The 21,729-nt window shown below is 45.1% G+C and overlaps 1 protein-coding gene across 3 annotated transcripts in view; it reads right to left on the bottom strand.

Annotated features, from left to right (window-relative positions):
- LOC136881234 (protein croquemort) overlaps positions 1-21,729 on the bottom strand; it is a 90,214-nt gene that overhangs the window by 29,227 nt on the left and 39,258 nt on the right. For 2 of the 3 annotated variants that reach the window (XM_067153974.2, XM_067153973.2), the window contains exons 2-4: positions 21,324-21,453; positions 17,023-17,183; positions 950-1,091 (exon numbers count right to left, since the gene is read on the bottom strand). In XM_067153974.2, coding sequence (XP_067010075.2) covers positions 950-1,091; positions 17,023-17,183; positions 21,324-21,446 — 426 coding nt within the window. In that variant the 5' untranslated portion in view covers positions 21,447-21,453. Of the gene's footprint in view, positions 1-949; positions 1,092-17,022; positions 17,184-21,323; positions 21,473-21,729 lie in introns of all 3 variants that reach the window. The other variant, XM_067153976.2, reaches the window with a different exon arrangement.

Below are 21,729 nucleotides of genomic sequence, written 5' to 3'. Positions count from 1 at the left end.
AATATGCAAGGGATCCGACATTTCGAAAAATGAAGGTATCGGCCAAAGAAATACAATGACCAGGAAGGGCGTGAAAATGAAAGACTCCCCAGGCTCGAGTTCTGTTACTCAGTAGTTAGTGGAATATGCACACAGTTACCAAGCTCCTCGCTGAGAGAGTGCGACTCTCAGGTCGTACAAAACGAAAATACAACGCCTTATGAATATGACTGTTGCTTGATGGACTCCGTTCATTGATAACAGTTCTTGAGTAATGCAATGTAACTCATTGAATGAAGATGGAGGGGGGCATAGCAGGCAGCTCATCACATACAATGTTAGCGATTGAGATTTATCCCTTCCACTTGCGAAGCGTAGACAACAGCGGTAACCCTTTCTTCCCTTTGGCTCCCAGAAGGATTTCATTGGCGCTCAGCAAAGCTATGCAACTCGCTGTCAGAAGATACCAAGAACTTTCGTTTTGCGAAATACCGGTTCCGAATAGGAGAAATCACTATTTAAAGGAACTGCTACATGTGGGAATGAATGAAGGAATGGGTGTTGACCGAGAGAATGCAGGTGCCCAGTATATTGCACGTTATGTATTTTCTGAACCGTGTAAGATTGTAAATATACATCATTTTAAGCAGTAATGTATGAATGTGGGGGTGGACAATTCTAGTAGATACTCGTATTTGTTGCTCATCACGGTGTAACTGTGCGACTAATGAAGATATAAGGTGTAAGAGCTGTTGCCACTTCTTATCGTCGTTCGGAGAACTGGAGACCAGTTATTACGTTAATGTTTGATGTAACGTTCACGATCTCTTAATCCGTAATTACTGGAACGAAGTCTCTTCTGGCAGCTCCCAACTGCTGAGCAGCCGACAAGGTTCAATAAGAACCTTCAACGAATATTTTTCATTTGAAATGTAATCATCATTATTGATTGTTCGAGTGCACCACTTACCAGAGCTACGACGTTCAGGGTCGTCACCTCGTCGTCCAGGCTGCCGTTAGAGCGCTCGGCGTCGAAGTACCAGCGCCGGATCTGCTTGTAGCTGATGGTGTTGTTTGGGTTCCACGTCAGGTTCACCTTCTCGTGCACCTCGCTGTGAACACAAGATTCCAACCTCAATGCGAGAATTTGGCCCAGTTTTACGGCCAGATGCCCTTCCTCGCCAAGAGGTTCTCCGCCACTAATAAAATTGTCCTTCAGATACTTTTTTCAGTAAGATATTTGGCAATGACATGAACCTATTTGCCGAATACCTTGTTTCTAACAGGAGCATTTGGCAACTTTAAAGGATCTCTACAGTAAATTGGTTTTTAATTAATACGTTACTGAAATATGTGAATGTTTTATAGCATCAACTTTGTCTGTGATCCTCATGAGCACGTTTTAAAATGTTATTAGAAAAGCTCTAGAAGACAAACGAATAAAATCAAGTACGGTTTTTCATTTTTGAATCATGGATATGTCCACACCCCTGGTTTATCAGCACAGGTTTTTGTATAAGTAAGATTTCCTCACTCAAACACTTTCAGAAATTGGAAGGCATCAGATAATTTTCTCCGCATGGCGTGTATATTTCAATCAAATGAATGCATGAAATGAAGAAAGGAAAAATAAAATAAAATCAGTGATGACACCAGTTGACTTCCGACGTAATACGGTGCAGGACACACTGAAGCGAAGCACTACTAATTTTTATTTGCTTCACTTTTCCAAACCGTGCAGTCCAAAACTGCTCCTGAGGATTGTCCTAAATATCCCGCACACATCATTACGATATTCTGTACACAGTAATCCTCCTGTGGGTGAGGGAGGTATAATACCCATGGTATCCCCTGCCTGTCGTAAGAGACGACTAAAAGGGCCCCAGGAACTCTAAAGTTTGGACCATGGCCTGCGGACGCTGGGGCCCTTAGCTGAGTCCTGGCATTCCTTCCACTTACTTGTGCCAGATTCCTCCCTTTTTTATCCTATCTGACCTCACTTGGTCAACTGTTGTTCTTTACCGACCCCGACGCTATTAGGCTTGGGAGGGCTAGGGAGTCTCATTTTCACGCCCTTCGTGCCTCTTGTCTTCCTTTGGCCGATATCTTCATTTTCCAAAGTGTGGGAACCCTTCCATTTTTCCCTCTCATTAGTGTTATATAGAGGATGGTTGCCTAGTCGTACCACCACCACTCTGCACAGGGTTAACGAGCACCCGCGGCAGACAAAGTTGGTGCTTTATTAACTCTTATATGTCTCGGATTTTCACGTGGGGAAATTAAAATCTAATTTTGAAAACTTATTTATAGTAAATATAACATTAATATTAGAAATTAATAGAGTTCTATTTCGAATTACCAAAACCATAAAACAGTTTCTTTTAAAAACAAAGTATCTACATGTTATCACATCGTAAACTTATCCGTTCTTTTCATTGCCGAACGTTTGTTGGCGGAGAATGATCACCTCTCCTCGAGTGTGTGCGCGAACACTCTCACCTTCAAGTTTTATCCACGATACTTGTTATTTCCTCTGTCGGTCGAGCCGTGTGGAACACGGTATGTATTTACTATTATAATTCAAGTACAATTAAGTCGTCAAAGCCTGTATAATCTCCTGAACAAAAAATAAAATCAGTATCTCGGAAGACAGTCTTGATCAGATCAGTAATACGTAAAATACGGAGAAAAGTCTGCAGGGAGGGAATCTGAATGTGAAGAGAACCTCACATACTTTAGGAAAAGGCGATTTAAATTCTCGTGTTCTCAAAATGAAAAAGGATAGGTTGATCTTGACTCGGGGACTGGGTATTTGTACTGTCCCCAACATCCCTGCAACTCACACAGCACATAACACTATCCTCCACCGCAATAACACGCAGTTACCTACACATGGCAGATGCCGTCCACCCTTATTGGAGGGTCTGCCTTACAAGGGCTGCACTCGGCTAGAAATAGCCATACGAAATTAATTAGACTAAGCAAAGTACTTTGCCTTCCTTTGAGCCCGTATTTCTTTCATTATTGTACTCTTGCCGGACTGGGCAGCGCAGACGGTTCGATTCTGGCTCAGCCTGATTTACGGGCACATGTGGGACTAAATTCCGGCATCCCGGCGTCTCCGAAAACCGTAAAAGTAGTTAGTGCCACTTAAAGCAAATAGGCAGTCGTAGTTTTACGTACCACCATTTTCATTTACGAGGTGCCGGTATTTTGCCGTGCAGGCTGGCGTACTACCGGACTGACCCGGGATTGAAGTCACCTAACTCACTTAGCCCAGTATTCTTAAAATTTGTTTGACATCGCGCCGACACAGACAGGCCTCATGGCGACGATGGGACAGGAAAGGACTAGGAGTGGGAAGGACGCGGCCGTGAATTGAGGAACAGCCCCACCATTTGCCTGGTGTGAAAAATGGAAAAGCAGGGCTGGCAACAGTGGGGTTCGAAACCAGTATCTCCCGAATACTAGTATTATTGAGTTAAGTTTATATCATGGACTGCCTTGACAAGGACATAACGCCGACAGGATCTCCTGGTCAAGGCAAGTCATGTACACTCTTATATAAGCAACGAGTCTTGTCTTTACATACGACGTGGATCCGGTAATGATATTACCTTGCCCATTGAGATTGGCGTGCTAATGGTAGACTTAATTTCATTTTGAAGTGGCCTTACGTAACAACAGACCATGATGGAGTTCGCTCCGATGTTCAGTGTCTATATTCTGTAATACTAACGACAGAAGGAATTATCAAAGCTGTCTCACCTTACTGGAAGGAAGACTCAGTTTTACGGCGATAAGTCAACTACACAATGAAAAGGTGGTGATTATGATCCTTGTTCTTTAAAGGGCCGCGATATCGAGGTCATCACCTCCTAATGGTACGAGAAGAGACGAAACGTAATGGCAATTAAGATTCCAAAATTCATCCACTGACTAGACGGCAATGAACAATGATTATGAACTTAAAACAATCAGCTGAACGATCTGCAATGCCCCACAAAGAATGCTATAAACTGAAAAAGGGACTGCATCCATAGCAAAATCCCAAATCGATAATGCTTGTCTTCTAAAGGGATCCAACATCTAGGTTACCGGCGCCTCAAAATGGTACTAATCGCTGTAAAGTAGAACCATTGTGTTCCTCACATCGTGGTACTAATCAACATCCACACCTGTGGTATTCCTCATGTGGTGGTACTAATCAACACCCACACCTGTGGTATTCCTCATGTGGTGGTACTAATCAACACCCACACCTGTGGTATTCCTCATGCGGTGGTACTAATCAACATCCACACCTGTGGTATACCTCATGTGGTGGTACTAATCAACACCCACACCTGTGGTATTCCTCATGTGGTGGTACTAATCAACACCCACACCTGTGGTATTCCTCATGTGGTGGTACTAATCAACACCCACACTTGTGGTATTCCTCATGTGGTGGTACTAATCAACACCCACACCTGTGGTATTCCTCATGTGGTGGTACTAATCAACACCCACACCTGTGGTATTCCTCACGTGGTGGTACTAATCAACACCCACACCTGTGGTATTCCTCATGTGGTGGTACTAATCAACACCCACACCTGTGGTATTCCTCATGTGGTGGTACTAATCAACACCCACACCTGTGGTATTCCTCACGTGGTGGTACTAATCAACACCCACACCTGTGGTATTCCTCATGTGGTGGTACTAATCAACACCCACACCTGTGGTATTCCTCAAGTAGTGGTACTAGTCAACACCCACACCTGTGGTATTCCTCATGTGGTGGTACTAATCAACACCCACACCTGTGGTATTCCTCACGTGGTGGTACTAATCAACACCCACACCTGTGGTATTCCTCACGTGGTGGTACTAATCAACACCCACACCTGTGGTATTCCTCATGTGGTGGTACTAATCAACACCCACACCTGTGGTATTCCTCACGTGGTGGTACTAATCAACACCCACACCTGTGGTATTCCTCACCTGGTGGTACTAATCAACACCCACACCTGTGGTATTCCTCACGTGGTGGTACTAATCAACACCCACACCTGTGGTATTCCTCATGTGGTGGTACTAATCAACACCCACACCTGTGGTATTCCTCATGTGGTGGTACTAATCAACACCCACACCTGTGGTATTCCTCATGTGGTGGTACTAATCAACACCCACACCTGTGGTATTCCTCATGTGGTGGTACTAATCAACACCCACACCTGTGGTATTCCTCATGTGGTGGTACTAATCAACACCCACACCTGTGGTATTCCTCATGTGGTGGTACTAATCAACACCCACACCTGTGGTATTCCTCATGTGGTGGTACTAATCAACACCCACACCTGTGGTATTCCTCATGTGGTGGTACTAATCAACACCCACACCTGTGGTATTCCTCATGTGGTGGTACTAATCAACACCCACACCTGTGGTATTCCTCACGTGGTGGTACTAATCAACACCCACACCTGTGGTATTCCTCATGTGGTGGTACTAATCAACACCCACACCTGTGGTATTCCTCATGTGGTGGTACTAATCAACACCCACACCTGTGGTATTCCTCACGTAGTGGTACTAATCAACACCCACACCTGTGGTATTCCTCACGTAGTGGTACTAATCAACACCCACACCTGTGGTATTCCTCACGTGGTGGTACTAATCAACACCCACACCTGTGGTATTCCTCACGTGGTGGTACTAATCAACACCCACACCTGTGGTATTCCTCACGTGGTGGTACTAATCAACACCCACACCTGTGGTATTCCTCACGTGGTGGTACTAATCAACACCCACACCTGTGGTATTCCTCATATGGTGGTACTAATCAACACCCACACCTGTGGTATTCCTCATATGGTGGTACTAATCAACACCCACACCTGTGGTATTCCTCACGTGGTGGTACTAATCAACACCCACACCTGTGGTATTCCTCACGTGGTGGTACTAATCAACACCCACACCTGTGGTATTCCTCACGTGGTAGTACTAATCAACACCCACGCCTGTGGTATTCCTCACGTGGTGGTACTAATCAACACCCACACCTGTGGTATTCCTCATGTGGTGGTACTAATCAACACCCACACCTGTGGTATTCCTCATGTGGTGGTACTAATCAACACCCACACCTGTGGTATTCCTCATGTGGTGGTACTAATCAACACCCACACCTGTGGTATTCCTCACGTGGTGGTACTAATCAACACCCACACCTGTGGTATTCCTCACGTGGTGGTACTAATCAACATCCACACCTGTGGTATTCCTCTTGTGGTGGTACTAATCAACACCCACACCTGTGGTATTCCTCTTGTGGTGGTACTAATCAACACCCACACCTGTGGTATTCCTCATGTGGTGGTACTAATCAACACCCACACCTGTGGTATTCCTCATGTGGTGGTACTAATCAACACCCACACCTGTGGTATTCCTCACGTGGTGGTACTAATCAACACCCACACCTGTGGTATTCCTCACGTGGTGGTACTAATCAACACCCACACCTGTGGTATTCCTCATGTGGTGGTACTAATCGACACCCACACCTGTGGTATTCCTCATGTGGTGGTACTAATCAACACCCACACCTGTGGTATTCCTCATGTGGAGGTACTAATCAACACCCACACCTGTGGTATTCCTCATGTGGTGGTACTAATCAACACCCACACCTGTGGTATTCCTCATTTGGTGGTACTAATCAACACCCACACCTGTGGTATTCCTCATGTGGAGGTACTAATCAACACCCACACCTGTGGTATTCCTCATGTGGAGGTACTAATCAACACCCACACCTGTGGTATTCCTCATGTGGAGGTACTAATCAACACCCACACCTGTGGTATTCCTCATGTGGAGGTACTAATCAACACCCACACCTGTGGTATTCCTCAAGTAGTGGTACTAATCAACACCCACACCTGTGGTATTCCTCTTGTGGTGGTACTAATCAACACCCACACCTGTGGTATTCCTCATGTGGTGGTACTAATCAACACCCACACCTGTGGTATTCCTCATGTGGTGGTACTAATCAACACCCACACCTGTGGTATTCCTCATGTGGAGGTACTAATCAACACCCACACCTGTGGTATTCCTCATGTGGTGGTACTAATCAACACCCACACCTGTGGTATTCCTCATGTGGTGGTACTAATCAACACCCACACTTGTGGTAATCCTCATGTGGAGGTACTAATCAACACCCACACCTGTGGTATTCCTCATGTGGTGGTACTAATCAACACCCACACCTGTGGTATTCCTCATGTGGTGGTACTAATCAACACCCACACCTGTGGTATTCCTCACGTGGTGGTACTAATCAACACCCACACCTGTGGTATTCCTCATGTGGTGGTACTAATCAACACCCACACCTGTGGTATTCCTCATGTGGTGGTACTAATCAACACCCACACCTGTGGTATTCCTCATGTGGTGGTACTAATCAACACCCACACCTGTGGTATTCCTCATGTGGTGGTACTAATCAACATCCACACCTGTGGTATTCCTCACGTGGTGGTACTAATCAACACCCACACCTGTGGTATTCCTCATGTAGTGGTACTAATCAACACCCACACCTGTGGTATTCCTCATGTGGTGGTACTAATCAACACCCACACCTGTGGTATTCCTCATGTGGTGGTACTAATCAACACCCACACCTGTGGTATTCCTCACGTGGTGGTACTAATCAACACCCACACCTGTGGTATTCCTCATGTAGTGGTACTAATCAACACCCACACCTGTGGTATTCCTCATGTGGTGGTACTAATCAACACCCACACCTGTGGTATTCCTCATGTAGTGGTACTAATCAACACCCACACCTGTGGTATTCCTCATGTGGTGGTACTAATCAACACCCACACCTGTGGTATTCCTCATGTGGTGGTACTAATCAACACCCACACCTGTGGTATTCCTCACGTGGTGGTACTAATCAACACCCACACTTGTGGTATTCCTCATGTAGTGCTACTAATCACAGCCCCCTGGTGTTGCCCACATAATGATTTTAATCGCAAGTAGTCACATGGTTCTAATTCCATCATCCCATGGTCGCCCCTTTTAGCCGCCTCTTATGGAAGACAGGGGATAGCGTGGGTGTATTGTTCATCTGCGTCCGCCTCCCAGTTACATTACCCGACAGCACTTTTGTAGCAGTTCACCCAGCATTACTTGTGCTCGAGAGAAAATTATACCTCCAGCTGCATCCGGTGGTTAAATTCTGATCCACAGTCCACAAAAGTTTTGCGGCTGAGGCTTCATGAAAGGCAAATGGGAGACAGTTCGCTTCCATCCGAGATCTCGAACGTCGCAAGCGAGAGATGGAAGAGAAGAATTGTTCCACTGCCGTAGTCCAGATCTGTGCTTGTCTTGTGTCGTAACGAACGCTCGCCGCCACCAAGTGAGAACAGCTTTCGCAATACGAGAAGTGGATGAAGAAATTCTACTGGGTCTGTAAAAAGAGCAGACATCGTTGCGATCCATTGTCAATCGCCATGGTGATCGAACCAAGGCAACTTGGATGTGAAACAACGCAGGGAGGTGCATCCCGTATCTCAGTAAAGACTCCAACATCCGTACAGACTGTAAGAGGCTTGTTATTTGTAAGCAAGTACACATGGAGTCTCATGAACTGTTGGGTATTCATCGCCCTACGTTAGAAAACAAGACACCCCTGTATTATGCATTAATCATGGCATTTTACAGCTTCTACAGATGTTAGAATGTTGAGTAGTATGCCATGTTGGCACACGAGACTCGGCACCGTGACATCTGTTCAGTGGCTGAGCTGCGTTGTCTCTGTTTCCTGCACGTCTCTGGATTCATCGACCGTAAATGGGGCACAGCATACGTTCCTAGAGACAAAACGAAAGTATTAATTTGTTGTAATAAACGCCAAGTTTGCAGTGGAACGCGTCAAGCGAAGCGAAACGTGTAGGGATCGAGGAAAGCGAGCTAACAGACGCTGATCCCAAGTAGAAGGCACTTGTCTCTGGTACCCGGAGATTAACATCGGTGGTGGTGGTGGTGGTGGTGGTGGTGGCGCACTTCGAAATGTGAAGGTATCGGCAAAGAAAGACAGGGGCCACCCCCTAGGCCTTGCATCCTAATACCGTCGGGAGTTGACCAAAGGAGGTCTCATAGGATACATGGAAGGCATGCCAGGACTTGAGGGCAGGGGATCATGCCTTAGTCTGTTAGGCTCCTCACTTTCATCTTTCCTGTCCGGGACCATAGAAGGCTTACGCCCCTTTCACTTCTTCGTGTGATTAGCGGAGAGCCGCGAGACAGACTTCGTTCAAGATACGTGCATAAAGTAAACTAAAGTAAAGTAAAAGTTTACATGATCAGGAAGGTGGAAGTACAGCACGCCCGTGAGTTACATTGTGCCGAAAGCAGGCAATCAAATATCTTTCATCTTGAAAAATATCTGCTGCCACATGCGATCAAAAAGAGAAGAACTCTTGAGTAAAAGCTGAGTGAACTCAGAAGTAATAGTGGGAAGAATAGCAGGAGTGTACGTAAATGAGTTAGAAATGAACTCTTGATGAACCTGTGGCCATGTGAGGCGAATGGAGGAGCATTGTGGAGACTGTGAGACTCAGGTTGTTAACGGTGTCTGTGCTGTGTGGGACCCTATAGAAGCTCCCTCTGTGGATCAGCGGTGCAGTGTCGGTGGACAGAGTCCATGCGACACTCCAAGTTGTGATACATTTGGTGTTTACCGGATAAAATTCATTAAAAATCAGCTGCAGACGCCCAAGAGCGAGTCGGTAGGACTGGAGTAAAACGAGCAAGCAGGCAGTGAAGCTTGCAGTTATCATGTGCACACACAAGTTGACAAGGATGGCCTAGGTGTGGGAAGGAAGCGACCGTGCGGGTGCGCGCAAGGCAAGGCTTGTCACCAGGTGGTGCTGTGGGGTCTGTGCCGAGACCTACACCTGCTCGACAGACGATCGCAATCCGCCAATTTGGTTGTTCGTGCTCAGCATTTAGCTAAGAGTGTGTCACACTGCTGTGTGGTGCGCCTCAGGTCCTCCTATCCGCAACATTATTACCTTACTCGTACTCCAGTCTTGTAGCATATCCACGATTCTAAGGTTTCCCTGAAGCGGGTATCTTTTTCTCTATTTTACAAATACTCATTATTTTTTCAAAAATATTAAACTTTTGTACGCCCACAATAAACCAAAATAATTTTAATGAAGTACAAACTTACAGTCCTCATATAAAGTAGGTCTTCCTTTGCTTTACCTAAAACTATAGTTTCATCTGACTACCAATTTCAGTGACCAGGGTTGAGGGTGGGATCGTGTGGTCATACTCGAGCCACATTAGCAACTTATTTTCTTTCTTTTCTGATGCTTTATGTTTCTTTGTGTACACCCCTCAAGTATTCGTACCGAAGACTGTCCGTACGTGTCAAGCCCTCCACCGAGTACGTGTGACAGGTGGAGGTAAAGCCCTTCTCACGCTCATTAACCTCCATTAAATGTCTTAAGTAGCTCTAATCTTCCAATTAGCATGTGCGGTCCCGTCCTTTGCAACTTGTCATAGAATTCAAGAGAATAAAACGGTCAAGAAGAGAGTTAAGAAAAAAGTTGTACGTCTTGTGAAAACAAAAAAACCTATATAAACTCATATCATTTGGTAAACTTCTTCACCTGGCTACACACGGAAGTTTGTGCGTCTTTCCCTAGACGAGTGGGCCCGGCAGCGAGAAAGTTAAACAAATAATACAGCTTTTGGTTGATATGCGGACCCGACACAGGGCTCGCTGCTGTCGAAAACTGTTGTTTTTAAACGAAATCAGTAATAAAATAATGTTATTAGCTTACGTCTTTACGCTTTTCGCAGACGCCGACTCGCCGGAATTTAGTTCGAGAAGAGTTCATTTACGTACCAGTAAATCTACCGACACAAGACTGACGTCTTTGAGACTGTATCGCGACTGACCTGTCATAGGATGGGGCAAAAATGAGTGCTATTGAACTAGAACAAAGAGTGACTGAATGGGTGGCTCTGTTTCTAGAAAATAGAACTCAGAGAATTAGAGAACGTGAAGCTTGATCTGATCCTGTAATAATTAAGAGGGGAATTCCTCAAGGCAGTAATATAGGACCTTTATGTTTTCTTATATATATAAATGATATCTGTAAAGGAGTGGAATCGGAGATAAGGCTTTTTGCGGATGATGTTATTCTCTATAGAGTGATAAATAAGTTACAAGATTGTGAGCAACTGCAACGTGACCTCGATAATGTTGTGAGATGGACAGTAGGCAATGGTATGATGATAAATGGGGTTAAAAGTCAGGTTGTGAGTTTCACAAATAGGAAAAGTCCTCTCAGTTTTAATTATTGCGTTGATGGGGTGAATGTTCCTTATGGGGACCACTGTAAGTATCTAGGTGTTAATATAACAAAAGACCTTCATTGGGGTAATCACATAAATATGATTGTAAATAAAGGGTACAGATCTCTGCAAATGGTTATGAGAGTATTTACCGGTTGTAGTAAGGATGTAAAGGAGAGTGCATATAAGTCTCTGGTAAGACCCCAACTAGAGTATGGTTCCAGTGTATGGGACCCTCACCAGGATTACTTGATTCAAAGAACTGGAAAAAATCCAAAGGAAAGCGGCTCGATTTGTTCTGGCTGATTTCGGGCAACAGACTAGCATTTCAAGAATGTTCCAAAGTTTGGGCTGGTAAGACTTGGGAGAAAGGAGACGAGCTGCTCGACTAAGTGCTATGTTCCGAGCTATCAGTGGAGAGATGGCGTGGGAGGACTTCAGTATTAGACGAATAAGTTTGAGTGGTGTCTTTAAAAATAGGAAAAATAATAATATGAAGATAAAGTTGGAATTCTAAAAGGCAAATTGGGGCAAATATTCGTTTATAGGAAGGGGAGTTAGGGATTGGAATAACTTACCGAGGGAGATGTTCGATAATTTTCCAATTTTTTTGCGATCATTTAAGAAAAGGCTAGGAAAACAACATATAGGGAATCTGCCACCTGGGCGACTGCCCTAAATGCAGATCAGTAGTGATTGATTGATTGATTGAACCTTCAAATAGCACAGGACTGAGCGAGAATGGAACCTGCCACATTCGGGTCAGAAGGGCAACGAAATCGAGAAAGACAATAGCAGCTAAGTGAGCATGGGGCGTCACCTGCAGTTCATATTCATGCCACCTTTATCTTTTTAAAATCGTATCTACAAGTTATGGATGGCAGATGCAGAAAGGCAAGACTCACACATCCCCATTGGTTGTTGTACACATACATTATCCTTGACATTGCTAGGCCTTCACTCGTATAACATGGAGAATGAACAGTGACATTTTACTTGCGCGAAAACATCGACTCTGCCTTATGGGTCCGACCTCCCGGAGAGAACAACTTACAATTACTTGCACTTAAGATTAAACTGTTTCGATCATATCGTAACTACTTTTCTTGTCATTTCTTCTCAGAAGTCTGCTTTTGATAGAGTCCTGTAAAGCGCCATGTCTTACCTCTAAACTACAAAACTCTCCTTTAACATTTTTGTAACTTTAGCTGAATTTCCAAGTAGCTAAAATGCATGCAAGTAAAACATTTCTAAAGTTCAACCATTCAAACAAAAGAAGAAAACTAGATAATATTTTCATAATTTTCTTACCCGAGAATATCACAATTTAAATGCTTTCTAGCAGAGAAACATTAACTTTAAAGGTTGCTTATGGTGTAAATATGACCTTCAATATATGTAGAACATTTGTTTTGCTATTTTGCTTTACGTCGTACCGACACAGATAGGTCTTATGGCGACGATGGGATAGGAAACACCTAGGAATGGGAAGGAAGCGGCCGTGGCCTTAATTAAGGTACAGCCCCAGCATTTGCCTGGTGTGAACATGGCAAACCACGGAAAACCATCTTCAGGGCTGCCGACAGTGGAATTCAAAGCCACTATCTCCCGGATGCGAGCTCATAGCTGCGCGCCTCTAACCGCACGACCAACTCGCCCGGTAAAGAGAACATTATTTAAATGAGTGACTGATGTAATACGAACATCAAAGAGCTGCAGTGGGGTGTGGGACCATTGCCTGGCACTGCCAGCCCTATTCTTGCACTGTAAAACAGAAACAGACAAGTTCTGCTTGTAGACTCGAGCCTGTACGTTGAGCGCGCCGTTACATCAGATGTTCACACAACTACAAGGGCATTTCACTGCGGCCTCTCATACAGACCAACAGCATCAGAAATTTGAGAATTTATTCATTTGCCTCATTGTAGGTTCGGACCCGTGACATGTGAAGATAAAGTACGGAATCAGCGTTTATTCTGCCAAGTCACATGTTCGTGGGAGAAATAGAAATACGCTTCTGTATTGGGATAAGAGGACAAAGAACTACAGTACGCCATGATTGCGACCTCAGTTTCAATGTTGGAATTTACTTCCCTTTTTCGATTAAGTACGTGACCAATTCTGTGTTGGATTCACATGAATGGGAACACAGTCCTACATAATGTCCGTGCTACGATTTACAACCACATGCCTCAAACACTACATAAAGGATATTTAAATACAAAGGAAACTGAAGCGATAATGACATGTTCTTTCGAGACTTGTGCCTTTCGGTGTTCAGTCAACAAGTCCCCGTCAATTAACTAAGCACTCTTTAGCAAGTACATTACTTCTGCGGCATCCTTTCTCATCGTTATGGTCGCTTTGGTCTTCTACTTCTCTTACTCTCGAAGACCGGATGCATTCATCTCCCAAGCCCGTTCATATACACAGCTTCATCATCGATGTGTTGAACCATCGTCTGTCGTCTCAAACACCCACCGAGCTTCAAGCACCTCACATCACAGCACGAGGGCCAAGGAGGAAGCTCACCGGACAAAACACTAGTCACCCCTGAAGCCGCGACTTGATAACGGCCTGGATTCGCTCCATGTTACGCCATTCCCTCAGGATTTGATCGCGCATTTCCACCAAATTGCGGGGATGCTAGCAACTCCCACAGTCAAGTGATTTTGAAGGCAATCGAGATGCAATAGGGCGGCAGTCGCACGTGCGGCCAGCCCGATGAAATTACCCTTATGTTGAAAAATCGGGGTATCAGCAGCGCAGATGTTGAGTGAAAGGCAACACCACACATCCAGAGTGAAATTTTTCATTTGCCCTTCGGTGCACTTGACGATGTGAGTGTCTCGCTAACAGGTTTGGATGCACCTTCATTCGCTGACTGCAGCAGGAGCGATACGCGTCTCAGTCAGGATCTTTATCCGACCACAATTCTGACGTGTTTCGTACACCACTGCTTGTGGACACGCACCCTTTCTTCTCACGTAGAGGCGGTGCGCTGCGCCATCTATACAGGCTGTGCGTGAGCACTAACTTTTGTCTGGTGAGCTTAAGGAGAAGAAGAAGAATTGTACTTTTTCATAATAAAATATTTTAAGAGGGGCGAAGACCTAACAGACGACCCAGTTCACAACCCAAACTTTACACCTCCAGAGGACAGACCGATCACTGTGCCTCAATGGTGATGACCGCATTAAGACCCCAGCTGTTTATTTCCAAGGACTTTTGAATGCTGAAGAAGCTACACAGCACCTAACCCCGACATCAAAGACATCCCTCCTCTCACCCATGAAGAAGTAAAAGAGACCATTCAACTTCAAGTACAACAAAGCCCTGGAGAAGACGGAATAGTGGCAGAAATGTTGAAACAAGTTGGTGAGCAAACATTCAGGCACATACACAAAGTACTCCTGGACATATGGGCTAAGGAAAGGCTCCCAGATGATTGGACATCAGCCGTTATCCACCCAATCCACAAGAAGGGAAGCAAAACAGATCCCAGCAACTATAGAGGATTATCACTCCTTTCAGTAGCGCATAAAGTCTTTTCCAAGATTCTGGAACAGCACATAACAAGACAACTGGCTAACGAATTAGGAGAATATCAAGCAGGGTTCAGAACTGCAAGGTATTGTGCTGAATAGATACAAAATCTGAAGACCATCCTTCAGTATAGCAAGAAAAGATGCCGACAGTGGGTAGCTATCTTTGTTGACTTTCAGAAGGCATTTAACTCCGTGGATAGATTCACACTCTTTAACACTTTAAGAGAACTGGCACTAAACGAAAAAATTAATAGGTTGGTCCAAGCCACACTACACAAAACCACTTCCAAAGTTAAGTTTAGAGATCTATTATCAGAGAGCTTCACAATCAAGACAGGGATGAGGCAAGGAGATGGTATCTCATGCATATTATTTAACTGTGTCCTGCAAAAGATCATAAGAGAATGGATCAGGTCATCACCTGAGAACACCGGATTAAGGATCGTGTTTAAAGCAGACAACTTGAGGATTCCATGCCTGGTCTTTGCTGACGACCTTACTTTATTAGCAAACGACATGCATGAAGCCAGTATGGGACTTCAAGCACTGCACTCTATAGCAGCTAAAGCGAGTCTCTTGATCAACATCGGAAAGACCGAGTTTCCCCTAGAACAATGGCAGTCAGTCATACAAAGCACATCAAGAGAGCTAAAAGTGTGAAGTACCTCGGAGAGTGGATATCGGAGGACCTTGAACAAATTAGACAAGGCCTACCATGCCTGCAGAAAACTGTATGCCTCAAAGCATTTCTGAGACACTCTCAGACCATTAGTGCTCTACGCAGCAGGATGCCTATTCCTAACTAAAAAGACCCCACTGGAAGTGCAAGAACGGAAATTCCTGAGAATAATAGGGCCAAGGATCCTACCAGATGGAAGGCGATGGTACAAACCCAACAACGAGCTCTACCAGCATCAAGGAAACCTCATAGATGCCATCAAAGAAAAACGTCTGACTTTCTGTGGGCACCTACACAGAACGGATCCTCATAGATTATCCCATAAGATCTTCAAGGTTTATGACAAAGGCAAAGCTACTGGATTCCCCTGGACCAAGAGATCTTACAGAGCTTAATATTAATCAAGCCATCACAACTCACAGGAATGCATACCGTTTAATGGTCAAAACTAAACCTTTCCTAACATCCCTTATATCAGCTAGTCACAAAGGAGCGCAGGAAACATGAAGGAATACTGGGCCAACAGGAAGGCTCAAGAGGTCGCTAAGAACACAACCCAGTACGCCAAAAGGGGCAGACTACGACACAAGCACCGTGGTCCGCAGATGACCTAAACGGAAAGAGGAAAAAAATATTGTTTGCACATTGGGTGCAGGACTCTTACCCAGAGGTTCAGAAGCAGTGCCTGGACTACAAGATCCTTGTAGAGTTCGTCACAAAGTGCAAATAAGCCATCCTTCCGTACCGTCACAAAAAGTTGTCGATAATTTACGTGTTTCAGGAAGTCAAAACAGAGTTTTTGTTCACTTTCACCTCCTTCTCAAAACAGTAAATCAGAAACACAGAAATGTTAGTACAGTCAGGAAAGCAAGAAAGCCCCTGGGTGCAGACGGTCTGTCGTAAGAGGCAACGCGCTGGTTGCATTTCGTCGTGCCCAGTCTATACCTTCATGCTTGGAAGGTTTAGACCACTTCCTCTGGGAGACGAACGCTAAATAACTGAGAAACATTTGAACTGCCATAACCCATGAGCGGGTGACTTTCTTCACCCCACTCAGGTAGGCTTGAGTTAACAGATGTTCATGTTCTATCCAGACCCCAGTTACGAGCAGAAAGCGGGTGCCCAATTTCTGTGAAGAGTTATCGAAGAAAGAATGTGTTAAGTTGCGAAGCTTAGGCAACCTGACGCAGCAGCGACTGTAGTTCTTGAACACTCCAAAAACAAACTGTATCTTCTGCATACCGAACAAGCCACGACCCATGGATCGAAATTAATTACTCCATTCACAATTATATTTCACGAATGAAGTTTTGGGAATTTCTTGTCGAAGTATAGACCTTCTGTGAAATGGTATGTTTAAAAGGCACCTTTCCCCCCCCCCTTCCTTCCTGATTGCCGTACACTTACGTGAAGACGTAGGGCCCCATCTGAACGAGGTTCGGCTTAGTTCCAGGTTTCCTGATGTCTTCCGGGTTCGTCCAGTTAAAGAAGTAGAACTCGAGCGTCATGGGTACTGGGGTGTACTTCCAGATCTGGTAGCTCTTGGACGAGGGAGATATCGTCAGCTCCTACAACAGACAACAGTGCTCTTATGTACTTTGGAATACACTAAGAAAATAATTTAATACTTTTAGACATGATATAGGCGTCTGGGCTTGTGCCGCGTCAAGAAATTAAGGTGAAATTCTTTACGTTTCACAGAGAACTGTGCTCTGCGTCGTCAGAAGAAAATCTCGACTGTCCAGGAGAAAGGCTTCTTAAACAACGAGCTTTTGAATTTAGACGTCATAATAGAAGTGGAAATGGTACGTTCATACGTCACCAGATGGCTCACCGGACGCTGTACAGCTCTAGCGTTCGAAGCGGAAGCTGACGGAACCATCAGAATCAGTCTAAGAGGGACACATAACATGTGTACGTAACATATGACATTGACACAAGCCTGGAATGAAACATCTGGCGATGAAGAACATACGAATTTGGAAAACACCGAGACGAAATAACAATAGTGAAGGGACAGGGAAGGGAACTACATACGTAAATTCTTAATGGCTGGCAACCATTTCTGCGTATTTCCACAGCTTCCCGTATAATCCTGGACCTGTACAGTCTACTGTGGGTAACAGCTCGAGCATCTTCGAACATGACATGACCCGACGATGCAGCGTGCTCAGCTATTGCTGATTTGTCTCGCTGATATTTTTATGGAGCATTTTGAGGAGGAGGCTATTGCTTCGGCCCCCGTCAAACCTATGATATGGTGGAGGTATGTTGATGATGCATTTGTGGTCTGGGCAGAAGGTCCTGAGAAACTTCATCTATTTCCAAACCACCTAAATCCGCAACATCCTTCAATTAAATTCACTACGGAGATGGAGTCGGACGGATGCCTTCCTTTCTTGGATGTTCGAGTAAGAAAGAAACCGGACGGCTCCTTGGGACATACCGTCTATCGTAAGCCTACCCTCACACATCGCTACCTTCATGAAGATTCTCATCACCATCCAGCACACAAACAAGGCATTCTCATGACACTCGCCAAGAGTGAGCCATCAAATATCCAGGTGGAGATGGACAAGCTCAATGGTTACAGCGAGATCACTGCATCCCAGAGAAACGACCAAGCAAAGCTCACAGAAGGAACAAGTACAAGGATCTGCCTACTTGCCATACATTCACAACACCTCCTCCGCAAACAATATAAAACCCGTGTTTGCTCACAGTCTGGGTAAAACCAAGGACAATTTCCCCCCACTTTTACATCCTGGGGCTTACGAAATTCCCTGTACTTGCGGTATGGTCTGCATCCGCCAAACATGCCGGTCCATTGGTACCCGTATCAAGGAACATGAACGTAATATTAGTCTCAGCCAGCCTGATCACGCTCTATCGTCTGGTCATGATGTCATGTTCTAAGATGCTCCAGCTCTTACCCACAGTAGACACTACAGGTCCAGGATTATACCGAAAGCTGTGGGAATACATAGAATTCCTAACAATTTCAACAGGGGCACTGGATGGTTGCCAGCCATTAATGAATTACGTAGGTAGTTCCCTTCCCTGTCCTTTCACTATTGCTATTTCGTCTCGGTGTTTTCGTACGTTCTTCATCGCCAGATATTTCATTCCAGGCGTGTGTCAATGTCATATATTACGTACACATGTTATGTGACCCTCTTAGAGAGATTTTGATGGTTCCGTCAGCTTCCGCTGCGAACGCTAGAGCTGTACAGCGTCCGGTGAGCCATCTGGTGACGTATGAACGTACCATTTCCACTTCTATTGTGACATCTAAATTCAAAAGCTCATTGTTTAACCCTTACCTGGTACGGGTTCACTTTTGTATCATAAATGGTACGACAGGGTCCCAGGGACCCAGGTTATAATGTTGAATTTAAATACAAAATCTTACATTTTATTAACATACAAACTTATTTAGCTCAACACACTGTTTACATCAGAAATAAACAACTTTCAAGTATTCTTAAACTTGTTAAACCAATTAATGACTGACTTTTTTGTTTGCATACATTTTCAAAGGACTAATGTTGCCTTGCCAATTTTGATCAATAATCCAGTATTACGATTCAATATTTTTCAATACAATGACACAAAGTGACAAAACAATGTCTACATTGATTCACAATACTGTCTTATGGTATAAAACACTTAACAGGAAAGTTCTACGTCACTCACTACTTGCACAAACAGTACACACCTTTTCTTCACATTCCTGCAAACAATAGCCTTGCTGTATGGGCAGGTGGAACAACTTTTTCGTTTGGATTTAGGTGTTTCGGGTGCTTGAGGATAGCGTTCCTCTGGCACCTCCACTTGCAGAACTCTTCTAAGTCCTATCTTAATTTCCCTTGAAATATACCTGATGTAGAAACGTGTATTCATCTGAAGAAAAGTCATTTCACTAGAAAGACCCTTCAAGAAATCATTCTATAAGCGAGAATGTGCGAAGAAAAGAGTCAAACATGAACTTGAGAATACCTTAAAAATATTGCATTAATGGTACCCAGGGTCACGAGGACCCAGTGTTACTAACTTACCTGGCTGTGCAGAAGAAATTGACCACGTCCACAGCTCACAACTGCTTCTCATCAACTAAAATGAATTTACATGGAACAACAATGAACTACCGTTACAGACGGAAGAGTAACGTAAATTCAAAAGTTGCGCGGGATCCTCAGGACCCAGCCGTACCAGTTAAGGGTTAAGAAGCCTCTCTCGTGGACAGTCGAGATTTTCTTGTGATGACGCAGAGCACAGTTATCTGCGAACCAAATTATTTCACTTCATCATCTTGACATGAAATACGCCCAAAAGCCTATATCATGTCTATAAGTACGCGGCGTGAAAGCATCAACAGCAAAATTACTTTTAATTGGTTGCCGGTTGCTGAGTAAGCTTCGGTCCACAAGTGACCACGGCTGGTCAGTGGTCAGAGCGTTCTGCACTCTGACCGAACAACAGAGTCACAGCTCTACACCTGTCTATTCAGGAGAGAGAGCGCTCTGCACTCTGACCGAACAACAGAGTCACAGCTCTACACCTGTCTATTCAGGAGAGAGAGCGCTCTGCACTCTGACCGAACAACAGAGCCACAGCTCTACACCTGTCTATTCAGGAGAGAGAGCGCTCTGCACTCTGACCGAACAACAGAGCCACAGCTCTACACCTGTCTATTCAGGAGAGAGAGCGCTCTGCACTCTGACCGAACAACAGAGTCACAGCTCTACACCTGTGTATTCAGGAGAGAGAGCGCTCTGCACTCTGACCGAACAACAGAGTCACAGCTCTACACCTGTGTATTCAGGAGAGAGAGCGTTCTGCACTCTGACCGAACAACAGAGTCACGGCTCTACACCTGTGTATTCAGGAGAGAGAGCGCTCTGCACTCTGACCGAACAACAGAGTCACGGCTCTACGCCTGTGTATTCAGGAGAGAGAGCGCTCTGCACTCTGACCGAACAACAGAGTCACAGCTCTACACCTGTCTATTCAGGAGAGAGAGCGTTCTGCACTCTGACCGAACAACAGAGTCACAGCTCTACACCTGTCTATTCAGGAGAGAGAGCGCTCTGCACTCTGACCGAACAACAGAGTCACAGCTCTACACCTGTGTATTCAGGAGAGAGAGCGCTCTGCACTCTGACCGAACAACAGAGTCACAGCTCTACACCTGTGTATTCAGGACACAGAGGGGCTGGTCAGTGGTTGGAACGCTGTGCACTCCGAAAGAACAGAGCCACGGCTCTACACCTGTGTATTGAGGACACAGAGGGGCTGGTCCGCGGTGCGAGCACTCCGCAGAACTCTACCACGGCTCTAAGTTTCCGCATTTGAGAAAAAGGAAGGCCCTCCACCCCATTGTCGTCTGTCCTGAGGAAAGTTTTCCGTGGTTTTCCATTCTCCTGGACTAAAGGGAAGGCTACGCCCGCTCTCCTGGCCTGAGAGAAGGCGTGCGGTGAGCATGGGGCAACAAGCGGAGCAATTAAACGATAAAGGTTAAAATCTGACTCGGTTGGGGACCTCTGACGTTAGCAGGGACGGACGTTGTGACACTTTTATCGTTTTTATTGAGCTGAAAACCCGGTCTTACCTTTGCACAGGTCTTACAGGCAGCCATTCTTCTCATTCATAATGAAATTTGTATTTGGGCGTTGATTTCGTTGTCTAGTATACGAAAGAGTTCTCACCTTACGCACAATAGCGTCAAAGACGTTGGACCACATGAAGCTGAGGGTACAGCCCGTCGCCGTCAGCACCACTCCCGTCACTACGGCGATAACTGCCCCTGTGTATCGCCATCTGCCCTCCATGCTACTCCTGCAACACACAACATCATCTACGGTGGTATTACAAACAAAAACAAGAATAGACAACACTAAGACATAACAATACCGGGCGAGTTGGCCGTGCGGCTAGGAGCGCAGCTCGCATCCGGGAGGTAGTGAGTTCCAACCCCACTGTCGGCAGCCCTGAAGATGGTTTTCCGTGGTTTCCCATTTTCACACCAGGCAAATGCTGGGGCTGTACCTTAAGTAAGGCTATGGCCGCTTCTTTCTCATTCCTAGGCCTTTCCTGTCCCATCGTCGCCGTAAG

Source organism: Anabrus simplex, chromosome 9 (genome assembly GCF_040414725.1).
Source record: "Anabrus simplex isolate iqAnaSimp1 chromosome 9, ASM4041472v1, whole genome shotgun sequence".
NCBI lineage: Eukaryota > Metazoa > Arthropoda > Insecta > Orthoptera > Tettigoniidae > Anabrus > Anabrus simplex.
Note: the sequence above shows the minus strand (reverse complement) of the source record. Positions and strands in the feature narration are given on the sequence as shown.